At 38.5% G+C, this 25,088-nt stretch overlaps 1 protein-coding gene across 1 annotated transcript in view; it reads left to right on the top strand.

Moving 5' to 3' along the window:
• TEX9 (testis expressed 9) overlaps positions 1 to 25,088 on the top strand; it is an 85,543-nt gene that overhangs the window by 10,747 nt on the left and 49,708 nt on the right. Inside the window, exons 3-8 of the mRNA XM_007447234.1 lie at positions 7,596 to 7,659; positions 9,378 to 9,457; positions 18,389 to 18,437; positions 19,799 to 19,881; positions 21,754 to 21,929; positions 24,870 to 24,952. Of these exons, the coding sequence (XP_007447296.1) occupies positions 7,596 to 7,659; positions 9,378 to 9,457; positions 18,389 to 18,437; positions 19,799 to 19,881; positions 21,754 to 21,929; positions 24,870 to 24,952 (535 nt within the window). The remainder of the gene's footprint in view (positions 1 to 7,595; positions 7,660 to 9,377; positions 9,458 to 18,388; positions 18,438 to 19,798; positions 19,882 to 21,753; positions 21,930 to 24,869; positions 24,953 to 25,088) is intronic.

The following is a 25,088-nucleotide window of genomic DNA, read 5'->3' as shown; positions in this document are numbered from 1 at the left end:
TTTGTATGGTATTAGGGAGTGATGTAATCTCATACTTTTAATTGTAGCTGTCCAGTTTTCCCAGCACCAATTATTGAAGAGGCTGTCTGTTCTCCACTGTACATTCCTGCCTCCTTTATCAAATATAAGGTGACCATATGTCATGGGTTAATCTCTGGGCTTTCTATCCTGTTCCATTGATCTATCTTTCTGTTTTTATGCCAATACTATACTGTCTTGATTACTATAGCTTTGTAGTATAATCTGAAGTCAGGGAGCCTGATTCCTCCAGCTCTGTTTCTTGTTCGCAAGATTGCTTTGGCTATTCGGGGTCTTTTGTGTTTCCATACAAATTGTGAAATTTTTTGTTCTAGTTCTGTGAAAAATGCCAGTGGTAGTTTGATAGGGATTGCATTGAATCTATAGATTGCTTTGGGAAGTAGAGTCATTTTCACAATGTTGATTCTTCCAATCCAAGAACATGGTATATCTCTCCATCTGTTTGTATCATCTTTAATTTCTTTCATCAGTGTCTTATAATTTTCTGCATACAGGTCTTTTGTCTCCTTAGGTAGGTTTATTCCTAGATATTTTATTCTTTTTGTTGCAATGGTAAATGGGAGTGTTTTCTTGATTTCACTTTCAGATTTTTCATCGTTAGTATATAGGAATGCCAGAGATTTCTGTGCATTAATTTTGTATCCTGCTACTTTACCAAATTCATTGATTAGCTCTAGTAGTTTTCTGGTAGCATCTTTAGGATTCTCTATGTATAGTATCATGTCATCTGCAAACAGTGACAGCTTTACTTCTTCTTTTCCGATTTGGATTCCTTTTATTTCCTTTTCTTCTCTGATTGCTGTGGGCTCAAACTTCCAAAACTATGTTGAATAGAGTGGTGAGAGTGGGCAGCCTTGTCTTGTTCCTGATCTTAGTGGAAATGCTTTCAGTTTTTCACCATTGAGGACAATGTTGGCTGTGGGTTTATCATATATGGCCTTTATTATGTGGAGGTAAGTTCCCTCTATGCCTACTTTCTGCAGTGTTTTTATCATAAATGGGTGTTGAATTTTGTCGAAAGCTTTCTTTGCATCTATTGAGATGATCATATGGTTTTTCTCCTTAAATTTGTCAATATGGTGTATCACGTTGATTGATTTGCGTATATTGAAGAATCCTTGCATTCCTGGAATGAACCCCACTTGACCATGGTGTATGATCCTTTTAATGTGTTGTTGGATTCTGTTTGCTAGTATTTTGTTGAGGATTTTTGCATCTATGTTCATCAGTGATATTGGCCTGTAGTTTTCTTTCTTTGTGACATCCTTGTCTGGTTTTGGTATCAAGGTGATGGTGGCCTCGAAGAATGTGATTGGTTGTGTTCCTCCCTCTGCTATATTTTGGAAGAGTTTGAGAAGGATAGGTGTTAGCTCTTCTCTAAATGTTTGATAGAATTTGCCTGTGAAGCCATCTGGTCCTGGGCTTTTGTTTGTTGGAAGATTTTTGATCACAGTTTCAATTTCAGTGCTTGTGATTGGTCTGTTCTTATTTTCTATTTCTTCCTGATTCAGTCTTGGCAGTTTGTTCTTTTCTAACAGTTTGTCCATTTCTTCCAGGTTGTCCATTTTATTGGCATAGAGTTGCTTGGAGTAAGCTCTCATGATCTTTTGTATTTCTGCAGTGTCAGTTGTTCCTTCTCGTTTTCCATTTCTAATTCTATTGATTTGAGTGTTCTCCCTTTTTTTCTTGATGAGTCTGGCTAATGGTTTATCAGTTTTGTGTATCTTCTCAAAGAACCAGCTTTTAGTTTTATTGATCTTTGCTATCATTTCCTTCATTTCTTTTTCATTTATTTCTGATCTGATCTTTATGATTTCTTTCCTTCTGCTAACTTTGGGGTTTTTTTGTTCTTCTTTCTCTAATTGCTTTAGGATCAAGGTTAGGTTGTTTATTTGAGATGTTTCCTGTTTCTTAAGGTAGGATTGCATCGCTATAAATTTCCCTCTTAGAACTGCTTTTGCTGCATCCCATAGGTTTTGGGTTGTCGTGTCTCCATTGTCATTTGTTCTAGGTATTTTTTGATTTCCTCTTTGATATCTTTAGTGATCACTTCGTTATTAAGTAGTGTATTGTTTAGCCTCCATGTGTTTGTATTTTTTGCAGATCTTTTCCTGTAATTGATATCTAGTCTCATAGCATTGTAGTCAGAAAAGATACTTGATACAATTTCAATTTTCTTAAATTTACCAAGGGTTAATTTGTGACCCAAGGTATGCTCTGTCATGGAGAATGTTCCTTGAACACTTGAGAGAAATGGTATTCTGTTGTTTTTGGATGAAATGTCCTATAGATATCAATTAAGTCCTTCTTGTTTAATGTATCATGTAAAGCTTGTGTTTCCTTATTTATTTTCATTTTGGATGATCTATCCATTGGAGCAAGTGGGGTGTTAAAGTCCCCTACTATGATTGTGTTACTGTCAATTTCCCCTTTTATGGCTGTTAGTATTTGCCTTATGTACTGAGGTGCTCCTGTGTTGGGTCCATAAATATTTACAATTGTTATATCTTCTTCTTGGATCGATCCCTTGATCATTATGTAGTGTCCTTCTTTGTGTCTTGTAATAGTCTTTATTTTAAAGTATGCTTTGTTATGAGAATTGCTACTTCAGCTTTCTTTTGATTTCCATTTGCATGGAATATCTTTTTCCATCCCCTCACTTTCGATCTGTATGTGGCTCTAGGTCTGAAGTCGGTCTCTTGTAGACAGCATATATATGGGTCTTGTTTTTGTATCCATTCAGCCAGTCTGTGTCTCTTGGTGGGAGCATTTAATCCATTTACATTTAAGGTAATTATCAATATGTATGTTCCTATTCCCATTTTCTTAATTGTTTTGGGTTCGTTATTGTAGGTCTTTTCCTTCTCTTTTGTTTCTTGCCTGGAGAAGTTCCTTTAGCTTTTGTTGTAAAGCTGGTTTGGTGGTGCTGAACTCTCTCAGCTTTTGCTTGTCTAGAAAGGTTGTAATTTCTCCATCAAATCTGAATGAGATCCTTGCTGGGTAGAGTAATCTTGGTTGTAGGTTTTTCTCCTTCATCACTTTCAATATGCCTTGCTAGTCCTGTCCGGCTTGCAGAGTTTCTGCTGAAGGATCTGCTGTTAACCTTATGGAGATTCCCTTGTGTGTTATTTGTTGTTTTTCCCTTGCTGCTTTTAATATGTTTTCTTTGTATTTAAGTTTTGACAGTTTGATTAATATGTGTCTTGGCGTGTTTCTCCTTGGATTTATCCTGTATGGGACTCTGTGCTTCCTGGACTTAACTATTTCCTTTACCATATTAGGGAAGTTTTCAACTATAATCTCTTCGAATATTTTCTCAGTCCCTTTCTTTTTGTCTTCTTCTTCTGGAACCCCTATAATTCGAATGTTGGTGTGTTTAATGTTGTCCCAGAGGTCTCTGAGACTGTTGTCAGTTCTTTTCATGCTTTTTTCTTTATTCTGCTCTGCAGGAGTTATTTCCCCTATTTTATCTTCCAGGTCACTTATCCGTTCTTCTGCCTCAGTTATTCTGCTATTGATCCCATCTAGAGTATTTTTCATTTCATTTATTGTGTGGTTTATCGTTGCTTATTTCATCTTTAGTTCTTCTACATCCTTGTTAAATGTTTCTTGCATTTTCTCTGTTCTATTTCCAAGATTTTGGATCATCTTTACTAGCATTATTCTGAATTCTTTTTCAGGTAGACTGCCTACTTCCTCTTCATTTGTTAGGTCTGGTGCTTGCTTCTTCATCTGCTGTGTGCTTTTCTGTCTTCTCATTTTGCTCATCTTACTGTGTTTCGTGTCTCCTTTTTGCAGGCTGCAGGATTGTAGTTCCCGTTGTTTTTGGTGTCTGTCCCCAGTGGCTAAAGTTGGTTCAGTGGGTTGTGTAGGCTTCCTGGTGGAGGGGACTAGTGCCTGTGTTCTGGTGGATGAGGCTGGATCTTGTCTTTCTGCTGGGCAGGTCCAAGTCTGGTCATGTGTTCTGGGGTGTCTGTGGCCTTATTATGATTTTAGGCAGCGTCTCTGCTAATGGGTGGGGTTGTTTTTCTGTCTTGCTAGTTGTTTGGCATAGGGTGTCCAGCACTGTAGCTTGCTGGTCGTTGAGTGAAGCTGGGTGCTGGTGTTGAGGTGGAGATCTCTGGGAGATTTTCACTGTTTGATATTATGTGGAGCTGGGAGGTCTCTTGTGGGCCAGTGTCCTGAAGTTGGCTGTCCCACCTCAGAAGCACAGCACTGACTCCTGGCTACAGAACCAAGAGCCTTTCATCCACATGGCTCAGAATAAAAAGGAGAAAAAGTAGAAAGAAAGAAAGAAACAAAGAAAGAAACAGAGAAAGAGAGAAAGAAATAGAGAAAAAGAGAAAGGGAGAAAGGGAGGAAGGGGATAAAATAAAATAATTAAAAAAATAACTATTACGAAAAAAAATTGTTTTAAAGAAAAAAACAAAATGGACGGATAGAAGCCTCGGACAAATGGTGAAAGCAAAGCTATACAGACAAAATCTCACACAGAAGCATACACATACACGCTCACAAAAAGAGGAAAAGGGGAAAAATAATAAATCTTGTTCTCAAAGTACACCCCCTCAATTTGGGATGATTTGTTGTCTATTCATATATTCCACAGATGCAGGGTACATCAAGTTGACTGTGGAGCTTTAATCCGCTGCTTCTGAGACTACTGGGAGAGATTTCCCTTTCTCCTCTTTGTTCTCACAGCTCTCGGGGCTCAGCTTTGGATTGGGCCTCGCCTCTGCCTGTAGGTCGCCAGAGGGCGTCTGTTCTTTGCTCAGACAGGACGGGGTTAAAGGAGCAGCTGCTTCGGGAGCTCTGGCTCAGTCAGGCCGGGGGGTGGGAGGGGTGCGGATGCTGGCCGAGCCTGCGGCGGCAGAGGCCGGCGGGACGTTGCACCAGCCTGAGGCGTGCCGTGCGTTCTCCCAGGGAAGTTGTCCCTGGATCCCGGGACCCTGGCAGTGGCAGGCTGCTCAGGCTCCCTGGAAGGGAGGTGTGGATAGTGACCTGTGCTCGCACACAGGCTTCTTGGTGGCGGCAGCAGCAGCAGCCTTAGCGTCTCATGCCCGTCTCTGGGGTCTGTGCTTTTAGCCGCGGCTAGCGCCCATCTCTGGAGTTCCTTTAAGCAGTGCTCTTAATCCCCTCTCCTCGCGCACCAGGAAACAAAGAGGGAAGAAAAAGTCTCTTGCCTCTTTGGCAGGTCCAGACTTTTCCCTGGACTCCCTCCTGGCTAGCTGTGGTGCGCTAACCCCCTGCATGCTATGTTCTCGCCGCCAACCCCAGTGCTCTCCCTGCACTCCGACCGAAGCCCGGGCCTCGGCTCCCAGCCCCGCCCGCCCTGGCAGGTGAACAGACAAGCCTCTCGGGCTGGTGAGTGCTGGTCAGCACCGATCTTCTGTGTGGGAATCTCTCCACTTTGCCCTCTGCACCCCTGTTGCTGCACTCTCCATGGCCCTGAAGCTCCCCCCTCCGCCTCCCGCAGTCTCCGCCCACGAAGGGGCTTCCTGGTGTGTGGAAACCTTTCCTCCTGCGCAGCTCCCTCTCAGTGGTGCAGGTCCCCTCCCTATTCTTTTGTCTCTGTTTATTCTTTTTTCTTCTGCCCCAGGTACGTGGGAGAGTTTCTTGCCTTTTGAGAGGTCTGAGGTCTTCTGCCAGCGTTCAGTAGGAGTTCTGTAGGAGTTGTTCCACGTGTAGATGTATTTCTGGTGTATCTGTGGGGAGGAAGGTGATCTCCGCGTTTTACTCTTCCGCCATCTTTTCCCCGGTCCAGGCACTTGTTTCTTAATGCAATTTGTTACTTTTGTGAAGATATCTTTAGTAGGGTTTGCTTTCTGAGACAGTTGCATGTGTTCTAGATGAGTAAATCCGTAAGTGTGGTTTTGCATTTAACTTTATTAGCTTATCAGAATTTTCACTGGTCCTAATCCAACTTACTGTATTAAAGTTTTGGCATAGTGTCCCTGTACCATCTGGGTAAGATGAACTTGGACTATACTCCTATGTGCTCTGATTACTCACAAGAGAATCTTTTCCACACATGGCTCTAGGTTCATTTTCATTCACCTAAGGTTATGGGTAGTGTTTTTGTGGTCTGTGGTTCACAGGTGTAGCCCTTCGTGACTCTCTCATGTGCATCAATTTCTAGCTGTTAAGGTGTTTTGGCTTCTGTTCCTGTTTACTGCTCTCATTTTGAGTTGCTGCTTTATTTTTAGTGCCAGGGTATTTTCCTTGCCTGAGTTTAAGTTTAGCAATATTTCGTTCATTATATTTTATCCAGGATTTCTATGGGTTTTGGAGCAGAAGAATAGCCTTTTGATTTATCTCAGCCTGCTATATTGACCAGAAACCTCTAATGGTTCTTGTTAAGGAAATGTGAAAAATCAGGTAAAGGCATCTTGGATACAACTTTAAGTCTTTATTAGATATTTTTATTTTGATTAACTTATCCTAAGATATAAAAATATTTCTTAAAACATCAGACTTTTTTAAGAAGGGATATGATACTGCTTTTTTTCTTCCTGGGGGTGGGAGTCATCACTGGTTTGTGGTACTTCTGAATCACATATCTAAAAAAACAAGGTATCTCATTTAAAAAATTTCTCTGCAAATTTTCTTCATAAAACTTCAGAGGAGCCTAGATAGTCTAGAAATGTGATCTACGAATAGAATTTAAAAGTTACATGCTTTTGAAGATGTTTATTATAATGTTAACCTTTAAAACTGAGAAGGGGACTTCAACTAACAGGGGGAACAGTTTAGTACATTATGTTAACTTCAACTCTAGTATATTTCATAGCCATTTAAGGCACTAATTATAAAAATTATAGAGATAAATATATTCCATCTGTATTGTTATGGCAGAACAGTACAAAATTGTGTGTGTGCTTACAGATGAAAATTAGAAAGGAATTTTTAAAATGATTGGATAATGGTGGTAGGATGATGAGCAATTTTTTCTTTAAAAACGGTTTCCTTAAATGGCATTGCTATTCTTACAGTCTTAATGGGACTAAATAGTATTCCTGTTATTTGCTAGATTCCAAATAGATTGAAAAAAAAAAGGAGTGGCAGGTGTAGGTCAAAGTAATCACCTGTATTCCTGATGAAGCTGATATTGAAGTATGTAGCTGAGGTATGAGCCACCTCAGGTCTGCTCACTAAACCCCAGATATAACTCCCCAGTCACCTGAACACCCCTAATGAAATCAGCACCCTCCACACCCCACCCCACTCCTGTTCCCAATTGGAGTTGATCCCAAGAACATGGAGAGTGGAACTGAGTTGAACCCACCCAGTTTATTCTTCCCAAATAAATCATTCCACCTGAAGTAATGGCCAGGGAGAGGCTAGGAGTTACATGGTTTGAACTTCCACCAGAAAGAAGAAGGATCATGGGTATTTGGAGATAAGCTTTGTAATAGTTGTGTTAATTTTCAAATAAAACTGTCATGTGTATGTTTTGGCATTTATTGATTAGCTAAATTGTAGTTATTGAAATTCAATTACTTTTATTTTTGTGTTACAATCTTCAGTCTATCACAATTATTATTTTCTGCTTTTAGGCGTTTAAATGCAGAATTAGAGGCAAAAACGGCTGATCTGGTTCGACAAGCTGAGGAAGTAATAGTAAGTGAATATACAATTAATAGTAATTCCATGTAAGTGCTAGTTTTTTAACTTTTTAATTTGATGTGTAACATACATACAAAAAAGTGCCCAAAACATAAATTTTCAGCTCAATGAATTATCATAAATTGAACATCAATATATGCATAAGTATGTGTATACACGCATATATATGTTTTTGATAAGCACACTTTTTAAAAATTTATGTATTTTTGGCTGCATTGGGTCTTTGTTGCGGTGCGCGGGCTTCTCATTGCAGTGGCTTCTCTTGTCGCGGAGCACATGCTGTGGAGCATAGGCTCAGTAGTTGTGGCACACGGGCTTAGTTGTTTCACGGCATGTGCGATCTTCCTGGACCAGGGCTCGAACCTGTGTCCCCTGCATTGGCAGGCGATTCTTAACCACTGCGCCACCAGGGAAGCCCAGCTCATGTTTTCTAAAAGCCACTGAAAAAGTGTTTTCCATTTAGATATTCCAATCATCTAATTAATAGGAACATTAATATTGAGTAGTATTTCCCACTATTTTAAGATTAATGGTTGCAAGTAGCTATATAGAATTAGTACTTGTAATTCAGTAAGGATAGAAATAAAATGGTCTCTGGACAGAAGCTGAATAAAGGTTAACAACTACCATTAATGCTCAGATGGTAATCTGTTTCTTAAACTCTGCAGTTTGATGTAACTCACATTCTTAGGGCTAGACCATAATCAGATTTATAGTCAGGAAAAATGTAGTGAGGTTATATCACTAGACAATGTAAGCATATTTGGCTCATTCTGGCTACCAAATTGGTTATTCCTACTTTAAGCATCCCTCCCATTCCCAGTATTAATTGATAGGATATAGTAATATTCCTTAGAGGAATAAAGTACCTGCTTTCAAACTTGTTAAATTTTTTATTCTAATTCATTTATAATTCTCTTTCATTTAAATCCCACCCCCACCCCACTTTGGAGTTGATGGAGGCAGGGAAGAATAGGCAATATTTTAATGTCCTAGACAGATCCATCATTATTTGTTAGTTTAGGAATGAGAATATTTAGATAATGGTTACAGATTTACTAGTTGCATTTGTAATTAAATGTTTTACTAAAAAATAAACATTTTATTACATCTTTTAGTTTTTGTCAGCGTCTGAAGAGCAGGGAAATAATTTTTCTGAAAATAATGTTCAGAAACTCAACATTATAGTAGAGCGAGTCATTCATTATGTATTCTGATCAGAGTCCTCTAATGGATATAACTTTTGCCACACTGAATTTTTGTTTTTTCACTTTCATATTAATACATCTTCTCCAAAAGCTTTCACTCTTAGTGCTTCACTTTTAGCACTTTCATTTCTATGTGGTCATCTTAACATTGAAGTTTTTATGATTTGAGACAAGTTTTTCTATCCATTAAATGGATTTATGTTTCCACTTCTTGTGAACTTTATTTCCTTTGCATGTTACAGAAGATGGAAGCTCTAATGTAGTTGCGAAGCAGGAGTCAGCTAAGATCATATAAAGGCATTGGCATTCTTACAGTTTTGCCTTAGAACTGACTCTTTTAACCAAGAATGAATGAAAGGGTGAAACTACATTGTTACAGATCTTATTTTGATATCATAGCTTTTAGAATTCTGTGCTTTGATTTTATAGAAATTGTGAACAACTCTGAAATAATGATCAGTTTTGTGCATTATTTTCCTATATGACTTTGTTTTATTTAACTAGAGAGATCAGCAAGAAGTACGATCTCAGTCTATTTCAACACAAATTAAATCATATGAAGAGGAAGATGATTACAGTTTAAGGTAAGACTTAAATTCCCAAACACCTTAAAAAATTTTTCTTTTTACTGGGTAAATGCTTTAAGATTGTTTTCTGTTGTTTTTTTTTAATTAAGCTATATTTGACATACAACATTATATTGGTTTTCAGTGTGCAACACAATGATTCAGTATTTGTATATATTGTGAAATGGTCACCACAGTAAGTATAGTTACTATCCATTACCATACATAGTTACAGAATCTTTTTTCCCTGTGATGAAAACTTTTAAGATCTACTTTTTTAGCAGCTTTCAAATATGCCATTAGTATTATTAAGTATAGTCCCCATGCTGTACATTACATCCCCATGACTTATTTTATAATTGGAAATTTGTACCCTTTGACTCCTTTCACCTATTTCACCTGCTCCCAACCAACCAGCCTCTGGCAACCATCAATCTGTTCTCTGTATCTATAGGCTTGTTTTTATTTGTCTGTTTCTAGATTCCACGTACAAGTGAGATCACTTATTTGTCTTTGTCTTTCTCTGACTTATTTCACTTAGCATAATGCCCTCGAGGTCCATCCATGTTGTCAAAATGGCAAGATTTCATTCTTTTTTTATGGCTCAGTAATAGTTATATATATAAAAATATCATTTTATATAATACTTTAACATATATATATACATATATATATATATATATGTATATATATGTAAAAGCACATGTTCTTTTCTCATTCATCCATTGATGAACATTTAGGTTGTTTCCATATCTGGCCTATTGTAAATAATGTTGCAGTGAACATGGAGGTGCATATGTATAAAAAAATAAGTGGTTTCATTTTCTTCAGATAAATACCCGGAAGTGGGGTTGCTGGATAATATGACAGTTCTGTTTTTAATATATTTTTTCTTTTTTCTTTCTTTATTGGCATATAATTGCTTCACAATACCATGTTAGTTTCTGTTGCACAACAAAGTGAATCAGCCATATGCATATACATGTCTCCATATCCCCTCCCTCTTGAGCCTCCCTCCCATCCTCCCTATCGCACCCCTCTAGGTCATCACATAGCACCAAGCCCATCTCCCTGTGCTATGCTGCTGCTTCCCACCAGCCAACTGTTTTACATTCGGTAGTGTATATATGTCGATGCTACTCTCACTTCACCCCAGCTTCACCCTCCTACCTCATGTCATCAAGTCAATTCTCTATGTCTGCCTCTTTATTTCTGCCCTGCAACTAGGTTCATCAGTACCATTTTTTTAGAATCCATATACATGCGTTAGCATACAGTATTTGTTTTTCTCTTTCTGACTTACTTCACTCTGTATGACAGACTCTAGGTCCATACACCTCACTACAAATAACTCAATTTCATTTCTTTTTATGGCTGAGTAATATTCCATTTTATATATGTGCCACATCTTCTTTATCCATCCCTCTGTCGATGGACACTTAGGTTGTTTCCATGTCCTGGCTATTGTAAATAGTGCTGCAGTGAATATTGTGGTGCATGTCTCTTTTTGAATTATGGTTTTCTCAGGGTATATACCCAGCAGTGGGATTGCTGGATCATACGGTAGTTCCATTTTTAGTTTTTTAGGGAACCTCCATACTGTTTTCCATAGTGGTTGTATCAATTTACATTCCCACCAACACTGTAGGAGAGTTCCATTTTCACCACACCCTTGCCAGCATTTATTGTTTCTAGCTTGTTTGATAATGGCTATTCTGACCAGCATGGGGCGATACCTCATTGTAGTTTTCATTTGCATTTTTCTAATAATTAGTGATGTTGAGCATCTTTCATGTGCCTCTTGGCCATCTGTATATCTTCCTTGATGAAATGTCTATTTAGGTCTTCTGCCCACTTTTTAACTAGATTGTTTTTTTGATATTGAGCTCCATGAGCTGTTTGTATATTTTGGAGATTAATCCTTTGTCTGTTGTTTCATTTGCAAATATTTTCTCCCATTTTGAGGGTTGACTTTTTGTTTATGCTTTCCTTTGCTGTGCAAAAGCTTTTAAGTTCAATTAAGTCCCATTTGTTGATTTTTCTGTTACTCTAGGAGGTGGGTCAAAAGAGATCTTGCTGTGGTTTATGTCAAAGAGTGTTTTTCCTATGTTTTGCTCTAAAAGTTTTATAGTGTCTGGTCTTATATTTAAGTCTTTAATCAGTTTGGAGTTTATTTTTATGTATGGTGTTAGGTAGTGTTGTAATTTCATTCTTTTACATGTAGCTGTCCAGTTTTCCCAGCACCACTTATCGAAGAGGCTGTCTTTTCCCCATTGTATGTTCGTGCCTCCTTTGTCATAAATTAGGTGCCCGTATGTGTGTGGGTTTATCTCTGGGCATTCTATCCTGTACCATTGATCTGTATTTCTGTTTCTCTGCCAGTAGCATACTGTCTTGATTACTGTAGCTTTGTGGTATAGTTTGAAGTTGGGGAGCCTGATTCCTCCATCTCCGTTTTTCTTTCTCAAGATTGCTTTGGCTATTCAGGGTCTTTTGTGTTTCCATACGAATCGTAAGATTTTTTGTTCTAATTCTGTGAAGAATGCCATTGGTAGTTTGATAGGGATTGCACTGAATTTGTAGGTTGCTTGGGTAGTATAGTCATTTTCACAATATTGATTCTTCCAATCCAAGAACATGGTATTTTTCTCCATCTGTTTATGTCATCTTTGATTTCTTTCATCAGTGTTTTATACTTTTCTGAGTACAAGTCTTTCACCTCTTTAGGCAGGCTTATTCCTAGGTATTTTATTCTTTTTGTTGCAGTGGTAAATGGGAGTGTTTCCTTAATTTCTCTTTCTGATTTTTTTGTTGTTGTAGGAATGCCAGAGATTTCTATATATTAATTTTGTATCCTGTAACCTTACCAAATTCATTGATTAGTTCTAGTAGTTTTCTGGTGACATCTTTAAGATTTTCTATGTATAGTATCATGTCATCAAAAAATAGTGACAGTTTTACTTCTTCTTTTCCAATTTGTATTCCTTTTATTTCTTTTTCTTCTCTGATTGCCATGGCTAGGACTTCCAAAACTATGTTGAATAATAGTGGTGAGAGTGGGCATCCTGGTCTTGTTCCTGATCTTAGAGGAAATGCTTTCAGTTTTTCACCATTGAGAATGATGTTTGCTATGGGTTTGTCATATATGGTCTTTATTTTGTTGAGGTAGCTTCCCTCTGTGCCCACTTTCTGGAGAGTTTTTATCATAAATGGGTGTTGAATTTTGTCGAAAGCTTTTTCTGCATCTATTGAGATGATCATATGGTTTTTTTTCTTTAATTTGTTAATATAGTGTATCACATTGATTGATTTGCGTATATTGAAGAATCCTTGCATTCCTGGAATAAACCCCACGTGATCATGGTGTAGATCCTTTTAATGTGTTGTTGGATTCTGTTTGCTAGTATTTTGTTGAGGATTTTTGCATCTATATTCATCAGTGATATTGGTCTGTAATTTTCTTTTTTTGTAACATCTTTTTCTGGTTTTGGTATCACAGTGATGGTGGCCTTGTGGAATGAGTTTGGGAGTGTTCCTTCCTCTGCAATTTTTTGGAAGAGTTTGAGAAGGATGGGTGTTAGCCCTTCTCTAAATGTTTGATAGAATTCACTTGTGAAGCCATCTGGTCCTGGACTTTTGTTTGTTGGAAGATTTTTAATTACAGTTTCAATTTCATTACTTGTGATAGGTCTGTTTAATTCTTCCTGGTTCAGTCTTGTGAAATTGTTCCATTCTAAGATTTTGTCCATTTCTTTGTGGTTGTCCATTTTATTGGCATATAGTTGTTTGTAGTAGTCTTTTATAATCCTTTGTATTTCTGCAGTGTCAGTTGTGATTTCTCCTTTTTCATTTCTAATTTTATTGATTTGCATCCTCTCCCTTTTTTTCTTGATGAGTCTGGCTAAGGTTTTCTCAATTTTGTTTACCTTCTCAAAGAACCAGCTTTTAGTTTTATTGATCTTTGCTATTGTTTTATTTCCCTTTCATTTATTTCTACTCTGATCTTTATTATTTCTTTCTTTCTACTAACTTTAGGTTTTCTTTGTTCCTCTTTCTCTAGTTGTTTTAAGTGTAGGCTAGATTGTTTATTTGAGATTTTTCTTGTTTCTTGAGGTGAGATTGAATTGCTCTGAACATCCTTCTTAGAACTGCTTTTGCTGCGTCCCATAGGTTTTGGGTTGTCATGTTTTAGTTGTCATTTGTTTCTATGTATTTTTTATTTCTTCTTTGATTTCTTCAGTAATCTCTTGGTTATTTAGTAGTGCACTGTTTAGCCTCCATGTATTTGTGGTTTTTACAGTTTTTTTCCTGTAACTGATTTCTAATCTCATAGCATTGTGGTCAGAAAAGATGCTTGATACAATTTCAGTTTTCTTAAATTTTCCAAGGCTTGATTTGTGACCCAAGATGTGATATATCCTGGAGAATGTTCCATGTGCACTTGAGAAGAAAGTGTATTCTGCCACTTTTGGGTGGAATGTTCTGTAAATATCAGTTAGATCTATCTGATGTATTGTGTCATTTAAAGCTTGTGTTTCCTTATTTATTTTCTGTTTGGATGATCTGTCCATTGGTATAAGTGGGTGTAAAATCCCCTACTGTTATTATGTTACTGTCGATTTCTCCTTTCATGGTTGTTAGCATTTGCCTTATGTATTGAGGTGCTCCTAAGTTGGGTGCATAAACATTTACAATTATTGTATCTTCTTCTTGGAATGATCCCTTGATCATTATGTAGTGTCCTTCTTTGTCTCTTGTAATAATCTTTATTTTAAAGTCCTTTTTGTCTGATATGAGAATTGCTACTCCAACTTTCTTTTGATTTCCATTTGCATGGAATATCTTTTTCCACCCCCTCACTTTCAGTCTGTATGTGTCCCTAGGTCTGAAGTAGGTCTCTTGTAGACTGCATATATATGGGTCTTGTTTTTGCATCCATTCAGCCAGTCTGTGTCTTTTGGTTGGGGCATTTAATCCATTTATATTGAAGGTTATTATCAATATGTATGTTACTGTTACCGTTTTCTTAATTGTTTTGGACTTGTTTTTGTGGGTCTTTTTCTTCTCTTGTGTTCACGCTTAGAGAAGTTTCTTTAGTGTTTGTTGTAAAGCTGGTTTGGTGGTGCTGAATTCTCTTAGCTTTTGCTTGTCTTAAAAGCTTTTGACTTTTCCATTGAATCTGAATGAGATCCTTGCTGGATAGAGTAATCTTGGTTGTAGGTTTTTCTCTTTCATCACTTTAAGTATATCCTGCCACTCCCTTCTGGCCTGCAGAGTTTCCGCTGAAAAATCAGCTGATAACCTTATGGGGATTCCTTTGTATGTTATTTTTTGTTTTTCCTTTGTTGCTTTTAATATTTTTTGTTGAATTTAATATTAGTTAGTTTGATTAACATGTGTCTTGATGTGTTTTTCCTAGGGTTTATCCTATATGGCGCTCTCTGAGCTTCCCAGATTTGGGTGACTATTTCCTTTCCCATGTTTGGGAATTTTTCAGCTATAATCTCTTCAAATATTTTCTGAGACCCTTTCTTTTTCTCTTCTTTTTCTGGGACCACTGTAATTCTAATGTTGGTGTGTTTAGTGTTATCCCAGAGGTCTCTGAGATTGTCTTCCATTATCTTCATTCTTATTTCTTTATAGGCATTTTTTTTTTTTTTTTTTTTTTTCACTGTTGTGGCCTCTCCCGTTGCGGAGCACAGCCTCCGGACGCGCAGGCTCAGCGGCCATGGCTCACGGGCCCAGCTGCTCCGCGGCATGCGGGATCTGCCCGGACCGGGGCACGAACCCGTGTCCCCTGCATCGGCAGGCGGACTCTCAACCACTGCGCCACCAGGGAAGCCCCTTATTTCTTTATTCTGCTCCTTGGCAGTTATTTCCACCATTTTGTCTTCCAGCTCACTTATTCATTCTTCTGCCTCAGTTATTCTGTTTTTGATTCCTTCTAGTGTATTTTTCATTTCAGTTATCGTGTTGTTCATCTCTGTTTGTTCTTTAGTTCTTCTGGATCTTTGTTAAACATTTCCTGTATTTTCTCAGGCTGTGCCTCCATTCTATTTCCGAGATTCTGGATCATCTTTACTGTCATTACTCTGAATTCTTTTTCATGTAGATTGCCTATTTCCTCTTCATTTATTTGGTCTTGTAGGTTTTTACCTTGTTTCTTCATCTGTGTTATATTTTTTGCTGTCCCTTTTTTTTTATTTGTTTTATTTTTTATGAGTGGGATTGTGTTCCTGTCTTACTGGTTGTTTGGCCTGAGGCTTTCAGCACTGGAGTTTGTAGGCTATTGGGTAGAGCTGGGTCTTGATGCTGAGATGATGAACTCCAAGAGACCTCACTCGGATCAGTGTTCCCTGGGGTCTGAGGTTCTCTGTTAGTGTGCAGTGGTTTGGACTCAGAGCTCCCACCACAGGAGCTTTGGCCTGACCCCAGGTTCATGAACCGAGATCCCGCAAGCCACCTGGGGCAGAAAAGAAAAAAAGAACAATAACGAAGTAAAAAATAAAGTCAGACTAGAAAACTAACAGATATGTTAGGAAAAATATAAAAATATATATATAGATGAATCAACAACCAGAAGGTACATCAATACCATAATAGTAAAAAGAGGAGGAGGGAAAAGAAAAAAAAAAAAGGTTGGGGGGAAGGCCTTGGCTGTGGAAAGCAGGGCCTAAGCAAGGGTGAGGTTTGGGCAGTGGGCAGGGCCAGTGCTCAGGACCCACAGGGCTGGAAAAGGCCCTGGGGGCTGGGCAGGGGGGGCTTAGGTTCAAGGAACAGAAGGGGCCCAGGTGTGACAGGCAGGGGACCTCATCTGGGAGCCCAGCAGGCTTCCTGGGCTCGATTGAGCAGCCCAAACACCCTCCTCTCCTCTCCTCTCCTGCTCCTCCAGTCTGGGTTCTGGGAGGGCCCCTCCTGCCTGCCTCTCTGGATCTCCCCGGCCCCCATCCTATGCCCCCAGGACCAATGCGGCCAGGCGGGGAAGGGGGAGCCTTGGAGGGCAGGGGACCAGCCTGGGATCTCAGCAGGCTTCCCATGCCCAAGTGGGTAGGGCAGTCGCCCTCTGCTCCTCCTGGAGGGACCCTCCCACCTGCCTCTCCTGTACTCCCCTTGGCCTCCTTCCTATGCCCCTAAGGACCCACGTGACCTGGAGGGGGATTTTGGAGGGCAGAGGATTGGCCTGGGAGCTCAGCAGGCATCCTGGGCACAAGTGGGTGGGGCAAATGCCATCAGCTCCTCTCCTGCTCCTCCTGCAGGGTGCCTCCTGCAGGGCCCCTCCCACCTGCCTCTCCTGATCTCCCTGGCCTTCCTCCTGTGCCCACAAGGACCCACGCAGCCTGGAGGGGGCTTGGAGGGCAGGGGATCGGCCTGGAAGCTCAGCAGGCTCCCTGGCCTGAGTGGGCCAGGTGATCGCCCTCCACTCCTCTCCCACTCTTCCTCTTCCTGGTGAGTCCCTCCCAGCTGCCTCTTGTGATCTCCCTGCCCTCAGGGGCACCGATCTTGTCTGGCCTCCACTTCTCCTCCCACCTCTGTCCCCCTACATCCTACCAGTTCACTGTGGGGTTCCTCCTATCTCCTCGGGGGTCAGAGTCCTACATCAGCAGCCGGCAGGTGCCCTAGTTGTGGGGAAGCGCTAACTCTGCGTCTTTCCACACCACCATCTTGACTCCTCCCCCCTCTTTTTAATTTTTGAGGAACCTCCATACTGTTTTCCATAGAGGGTGTACCAAATTATGTTCCCACCAACAGTGTGTAAGGATTACCTTTTCTCCACAGCCTTGCCAGCTTTTGTTATCTCTTATCTTTTGTTAATAGCCATTCTTACAGGGGTAAAGTGATAGCTCATTGTGGTTTTGATTTATATTTCCCTGATGATTAGTGATGTTGAACTTCTTCTCATGCATCTGTTGGCAATCTATTTGTCCTCTTGGGGAAATGTCTGTTCCACTTCTGCACATTTTTAAATCCAATTGTTTGTTGGTTTTTTTTAATTGAGTTTTATGAGACTTTTAAAATATATTTTTGATAGTAACCCTTTATCAGATATATGATTTGCAAATATTTTGTCCCATTCAGTAAATTACCTTTAGTCTTGTTGATGCTTTCCTTTGCTGTGCAGAAGCTTTTTAGTTTGATGTAGTCCCATGTGTTTATTTTTGCTTTTGTTGCCTTTGGTTTTGGTGTCAAATCCAAAAAAATAATCGCTAAGACTGATGTTGAGGAGCTAGCCACCTATATTTTTCTTTTAGGAGCTTTATGGTTTCAGGTTTTACATTCAAATGTTTAATCCATTTGAGTTTACTTTTGTGTATGATGTAAGATAGCAGTCCGTTTTCTTTTTTTTACATGTGGCTGTCCATTTTTCCCAGCACCATTTACTGAAGAAACTATCCTTTCCCCTTTGTATATTCTTGGCTCCTTTGTCATAAATTAATTGAGCTTATATGAGTGAGTTTATTTCTGGGCTCTGTATTCTGCTCCATTGATCTATGTGTCTGTTTTCATGCCAATACCATACCGTTTTGATTACTATAACTTTGTATAATAGCTTGAAATTGGGAGAATGCCATTTTTCTTGGAGAGTGTATGTGGATCTGTTATTATATAATATCTTTTTAAGTGTAAGTATTAGAAATCTATAATTTGAAGAATAAGTTATAAAATACTAATAATTGAGGGCTTATACCAGTCAGACACAATGTAAACCTTTTACCTATTTTATCTCATTTAATTCTCAAAGTATTATTTTGAAATAAATATTACTGTCCTCATTTTAAAAAATGAGGAAACTGAAGCTTAGAGAAGTTCAGTAGATTGCCTAAGGACTTACAGATGGTATGTAATTTCACTGAGATCCAAACTGCAATTAATTAATTAACAATTAGTTTTAATATGTCTCAGTTCAGTATCATTTATTATTAATATATGGTGTTTACTTTTTATCTGTAGACGTCCATTATTGTCTGAAGGGACAGTTCATTTACATTCAGAAACTAAGGTATGAAATCAAACTTTTTGTGAATGTGATTATATTCTGTAGAATTTAGGTCGTTTTTTAGATTTTTCTCTCTTTTTTTTGTATTTATTATTCTCACTTTTATTGTGTTTATTGCAGGTAGGGTAGGGGGTGTTTTATTTAAAATGCTTTTCCTGAGTCACAAGAACTCCAGGGCTCCTGCCTGTGAGTGGGCAGCTGGCACATGTCACTCCTGCAACATTTCTGGAAAGAAGGATGAGGTGGGCAGGCAGGCCTTCCCCCAAAGAGCTCCCCAGGCCAGCTCTGCCGGCCTCGGCCCCTCTGAAAAAGAAACCCAATCCCCAGAAGCACCCCACCCCTTGGGCTCACGAAGCTGGGTGTGCATCCCTGCTACCCCACAAGTGGCTTCCTCTCCCTCCTTCCTACCCCCTTTCCTTGGGCTCTCCGTGCTCCCCTTGTGGGCACTTCAGCCCCATCCTGCCTGCTTCCCGCACTGCCCTGGAAGATGCTTTCGTATTTGCCAGGCTTGCCTGTTGTCTACAAGACCCAGGATGCTCACCCGGTGCACTCCAGCTGATTCTGGCTGGGCACCCTTCCCCCACCCCTGGCCGCCTCTACCCTCTGACAGTGCACTGGCCTATAGGGTAGAGGCAACCAGTCCCAGCAGCCTCCCACTAGCTAGAAGGGAGCAGGTCCTAGGGCCCGCAGCATGCCTTCCAGTAACAGCTAGAAATAGAATATTAGCCTTGATATTCAGAAGGGATGTCTTTATGAAATGTTGCTCGTAAAATGAATTGAGTCCTTTTTTGTCTCAAAAATTCATTGAACAATTTGGAGATACATTGGGAAAATTCTAAGTGAAATTAAGTTTTCTCTCCGAAGCCCAAATTTACTAGATAGAAGATCTGAAAAAGAAAAGTATTCATATACAAAGAAGGTGATTGGGAAGGTTTATTCATTCATTTAAATATTTACAGTGTGTAGAGATCATTATTCCAGGTGCTGGGCACACTGGGATGTACAAATTCCCTACCCATGGGAATCTAGACCTAAGGAATAGTATACGTGGAGGCCTATCTGAAGAATAATCGTTGAGGAGAATTAAATTCTGTGAATCAGAACATCCAGTTTAACATTCCACTAACTAGTTGAACATCCTTGAATCTTTGGGACTCATTTTCTTGTCTTTAAATCTCTTGGTCCTAGTAATAACTAGGTCTTTTCCAGGTATACAATTTTGGATTCCTTAAAATATAATTTGATTAATTCTCTGAAAATAGGAATTCTTCTGTGTAGCAATCTAGCAATTCTGTGTATTACACAGTTGCCTTCCTTGGCAAGTGATTAGAGTCTAATTAATCGTTTAAATTCTCTTCATGTAGCCAAAGACCAAAAACATTGATCCAATAAACAAAGTTCAAAACAAATTACACTCTGCAAGTAAAGGAAGGAAATCAAATTCAAGGTACAGTACAGTTTTTAAAGTATTACTTTTTAAAAAATTTTATAATTTATACTATCATTGTTCTTAGTTAGATCTGTTTCTGTAGATCTTTTTATACCCAAAATATACAAAATTGTACTCTGTATTTCTTCTCCACATTTAATAATTTAAAACATCTTCTAATCAGAAATGTCTTGCAACAGTTAATGAACATTTTGTATTGCTCTCTTAAGCAAAATTGCCACATTTCAAATTTTTTAAATGTTATTTTTAGGTAGATATTTTCTTAGATCAGAAACTAGAACCTAGATGTCTTTCTCTGCCTAGTTCTCTCAAATAGACTTATACTTTTTGAACACCATGCATTATTATATATATTGAGATACAGAATGATTTTGGCATGCTCTCAATAAAACTATAGTATAGTTATAATTTACATTCTGTTGTTTTTGGTGAGAAAGAATTCAAGACTGTTTTTAGTACTTTAAGCATAAAAAGGGGACCCAAGAGGTTCTTTAGGATAGTAGACCTTCTAGAAAAGGAGGGTGACACCTGCAGTGGATGGTACCAACCAGCTTCTAATTCACAGTAAATTGTTAAATTTATGTCTATTGCTTACCCAAACTGATAATTGCATTATAATTCTAGAAGAATCTTTGTTAATCCTTGTGTCTTTTAATTGGCTAAGTAAAATTTTTGTTTTTTGAACAAAAGAGACAAAAAAATAGGGTGAAAGGATAAGGAAGAAAAAAACTAAAATTGATAGAAGAGAACATATGTTACATACATAAGTACTGTACATACATAAGTACTATACATACATACACAACTGGAAAGTGTTATCTTGTTTTCAGACTTCATGTTTGCTTTTCAAATAAAAGGTTCTTTTTCCAAAAGAATTCTAAAGCATTTGCTTATGTGTTAAAAGTAAGTTGGGCTTTAAAGTTAGTAAAAGGTTAAAAGTAAGACTTTCGGAAGCAAACTTGATGGATTAGGCCTGGCCCATTCCTCAACACCTTTAGAAGTGACTTTCATTTCATATTTCTCTCTTCATTAAAGAAAAAAAAATCAACTTTTGGTAAACTTTGATCCTGCTTAAAATATGTTTTTTTAGGTGGAAAAATGAGTTTGAGCTAAGAACTGTTCACTCTGTAATTCTTTCTTAAGAGAGGTATTGTTCTTCAGTGTTTGCCGAATTATGGCTAGAGTGATATCAAATTGTACAGTTCTACTCCAGCAGCATGTAAAATTGAAAGCCACAGGCTGGATTTCACCTAGGAGGCCAAGTTCAGTACTCTTAGTTTTGATGTTCACTTGTTTGGGAGTGTTGACCTAGAACACAATTCTCCAGCAAAAAAATGGGGTTATTCAGGATCAGCAGAATATTGCACTTCAGGGTCTGCAACGATGGCGAGCCACCTGCAAGTCTGCACACAGCAAGGCAAGGAGAACTCTTTTATAGAGGGAAAAAGGAAGTTGGGAGGGCTAGAGTAAACAAAGGCTTTTCATTACCTGACTTGTTGCCAGGAGTGAAGAGGAGCCTTCCTTCACACTGCAGGGCTCTGCTGTTGTCTCAGGGTGTGAGAGCTCCCCCTTCTGGTCTGCTGTTTAATTGAGGCTTCTGTTTATTAATATTTTACACTGGCCATGTCTAAGTGGCCTCATAAAGCCTCCTCTAGCTCAGTGGTTGTGTGATTCATAAAGATTGAAAGTCTACTAAGTCTCTTGTAATATAGTCCTTGAAAGTATCAGTTGTAGATTTCATCATAAATTTAAAATTTATAATAATTTTGATCTGCTTTTTTATTTGGATAAAAGTCATATCTGGGAGTCATATCTCCTTTTTTATTATATGTATATAATATATAATGTGCCTATATGTGTTTTTTTAAGAGTAAAATTAAAATACTCTGATGTACAAACTGCCAGTGATGTTGCCGTTCCAGAGGATTTCTCAGACTTTTCTCTTGCAAAAACAATTAGCAAAATTGAAGGGCAACTGGAAGAAGGCTTACCTGATTATATAGATAATGGTATTTTTTGTGGTGTTAGTGAAGACATTGGAACAGGTAGGTTGTTTTTTGTTTATTTTTATCCTTATATCACAATTATTTAGAAAATGTAGTGAAGTCTTGCATTTGTTTAATGAAATAAAATTGGTTTTGAGTCAATAATTGTTGAAAATGGATGATGGGTGACTAGGGTTTCTTTGAACTCATCTCACTACTGTTGTATATGTTTGATGTTTTCCATTATAAAAAGTAAAATTAAAAAGAACTATCTGGGGAGTTCCCTTGTGGTCCAGTGGTTAGGACTTGGTGCTTTTACTGATGTGGCCTTGGGTTCAATCCTAGGTCGGGGAACTAAGATCCCAAAAGCCATGTGGTGTGGCTAAAAAAAAAAAAGAGAGAGAGAGAGAGAAAAGAAAAAAAAAAGAAGAACTATCTGGTATGGGTTTCATTGACCACTTTTCAAATAAGTTAAATGCCCCATAGCTTAGCATTAAAACATTGAAATAAATTTTTTAAAACCATATTTCTTTGAATTCCTTCCATTTAATGTTACTGAATTCTCTTTATTGTGTGTTAAATCAACACATGTTAAAGGATAAATGAATTATTGATGTAGCATCAGGTAAAATAATGAATTTTCTAATGAATATTATTTTCTTTCTTATAAATTCATTCTCTGCATACCACTAGAAAAATAATACTTAGTCTAGATCATCAAAAACATGTTAGTTACCAGTAGTGCCTCTAAAATTGTTGAATTTATGAGTAGCCACCTATGCTATTATAAATTTAAAAAAAGGCAGTCGAGCGTATATGAACAGTTAATGCTGAACTATAATTAATTGTAGGTTCAGGCAAACTGCTTTAGCCTCTCTGTAATAGCAATTTCTTCACTTGAAAATGTAGCAGTTTGTATTAAATGATCATCATAAAATTCTCTGATTCTGTGAAAATCACAACGATTTACATGTATAATGATTATTGTGCTACATGCTAGTTAGTCATAAACGTAGATTAATTCATTTATGCATTTATTACATTTACTGACCAATCCAAGCTTTCTGGGGCTGTTAGGAACGAAGGTAAGTGAAGCAAAGAGTTAACCTTCATGCCTCTGTTAAGATACCTTCAGGGATGCAATGGTCAGATGTTGGCTGTTCCTCAGTTTACAGTCACCCATAGCTTTGTTAGCAAAGGTCCTCCTCCCAGTATGGGAACCAGCACAGACTACCTTAAATTACTGCTGTTTTTCTTATTGCTGAATGACCTCTCTGCCACTTTGCATCCCTGTCTTCCCTTTTCAGAATCTTTGGCCAAGGTGTCTCCCCTTTTAGGGGAGTTTTCACTTATTCCACATGATTGCTTAAAATGGCTGAGTTATGTGTGGGAGGAAACAATAAAAAAGTAGTTTAGCAGCACAGACTGCTTTATAAGACTAAAGTTGGAGTGGGATGGTTGGGTAGGTTAATGCTGTGGACCAACAGAGACAGAGCACTCAAATCCCTGATGATACTACCGAGGTTAGAGTTGGGGAGAAAAAGAGATGCGAAAAGTCATGCTCTCCCTTTGCTTCTTCCTTCTTTCCCCCTAGAGACCAACTACTGCAAACTTCACACTTTTAAGTTTATCATTTCCCTTCTGTCCCCTGCTAACCTGGAGTTACGTGAGAAGCTAGAAGGAGAGTTGAGGCTGGAAAAAGCTATGTGGGGTTAGAGCCAACCATTGTTCATTGGCTCCATGTAACACATGGGACACTTCATAAGAAGAGCTTTGAAACAGGAAGTATGTGTGGAGATTTATTGTGCTCTGCAGAATTTCTCCTAATAACTTTCAGAGGCTATTCAGAGTGTTTACTCAAGATAAGTCCCATGAGGGCAAACCTTGTCTTATAATATCCATATTATGCCTGGAACATAGTAGAGACTTGATGTATATCTCTTTTTTTTAATTTATTAATTTTTGGCTGCGTTCAGTCTTTGCCTCTGGGCACAGGCTTTCTCTGGTTATGGCGAGTGGGGGCTACTCTTCATTGCGGTGCGTGGGCTTCTTACTGCAGTGGCTTCTCTCGTGGAGCACGGACTCTAGGCACGTGGCCTTCAGTAGTTGTGGCACGTGGGCTCAGTAGTTGTGGTTCGCAGGCTCTAGAGCACAGGCTCAGTAGTTGTGGCGCACGGGCTTAGTTGCTCTGCGGCATGTGGGATCTTCCCGGACCAGGGCTTGAACCTGTGTCCCCTGCATTGGCAGGTGGATTCTTAACACTGTGCCACCAGGGAATTCCTGATGTATATCTTTTTAATGAATGATTGAATGAATTATGAGTGAGTTCTAAGTTCAGTTTTTACTTTATTTACTTTTATAGGCCTAAAACCCTCAGAGATTTACTGATATTATTGAATAAAGAGCTTTTGATAGCAATACCAAAGGTAGATCTTTGTGAGGGGTTTGTGGGAGAAAGCTTCGGCAGTAAGGTATTAGTGAGTTTCTTTGCTTCTCAGACACGTCACTACATTTTAACATCTATGAAATTGGGATGTGTATTACAGTCAGTGGCATTTTATAATTACAATGGCTGGGATTGAAGTTGAGTTTTGCTAGAGAGGATTTGTGTTTGCTTCTGCCAAACACCTGGGGGCATTACCGATCTGAGACCACTTTAAGTTCTGTTTGAGGTGTTTCGAACCACCTGGGTAAGTATGAATTCAGTCTGCAAACTTATGTGAGTACTTGGCTTGTGGTTCTGATTCTCAGGAAAAGTTTTTGTTTTTTTTCCTTTTTCTTTACTTGGTTCCAGTGTAACAGTTCCTTTCTGTTGGATGGATTTTTCATTTACCTCTACATTAGGGGTATGTAGTGTCTTGAGTGTTCCCAAACAGGAATCTCTTATTAGACTCCCCATCTTGAGCCTTTTTTTCCCTCATAAAATAATAGTCTGTTTTACAGTTGATGGCATCTTAGATTCAGTGAAAGACAATAAATATTATTATTAAATTGACACAGAAGCACAGATCAGATTTCTGAAGGCCAAACTCCATGTTATGCAGGAGGAATTGGATAATGTTGTATGTGAATGCAATAAAAAGGTAAGTTTTTAAAACCTTTCAGAATAAATGCTGTAATATTCAAAGTCATTTTAGGAGCAGTTTTCAATTTTATTTTAAAAATAGCTTCATTGAAGTATAATTCACAGTTAACTTTTTTTTTTTTTTTTTTTTTTTT

The sequence above is a fragment of the Lipotes vexillifer genome, unplaced genomic scaffold, assembly GCF_000442215.2.
Source record: "Lipotes vexillifer unplaced genomic scaffold, Lipotes_vexillifer_v1.1 scaffold1649, whole genome shotgun sequence".
NCBI classification, from domain to species: Eukaryota; Metazoa; Chordata; class Mammalia; order Artiodactyla; family Lipotidae; genus Lipotes; species Lipotes vexillifer.
The sequence above is the reverse complement of the archived record's forward strand: the minus strand, read 5'-3'. Positions and strand labels throughout refer to the sequence as shown.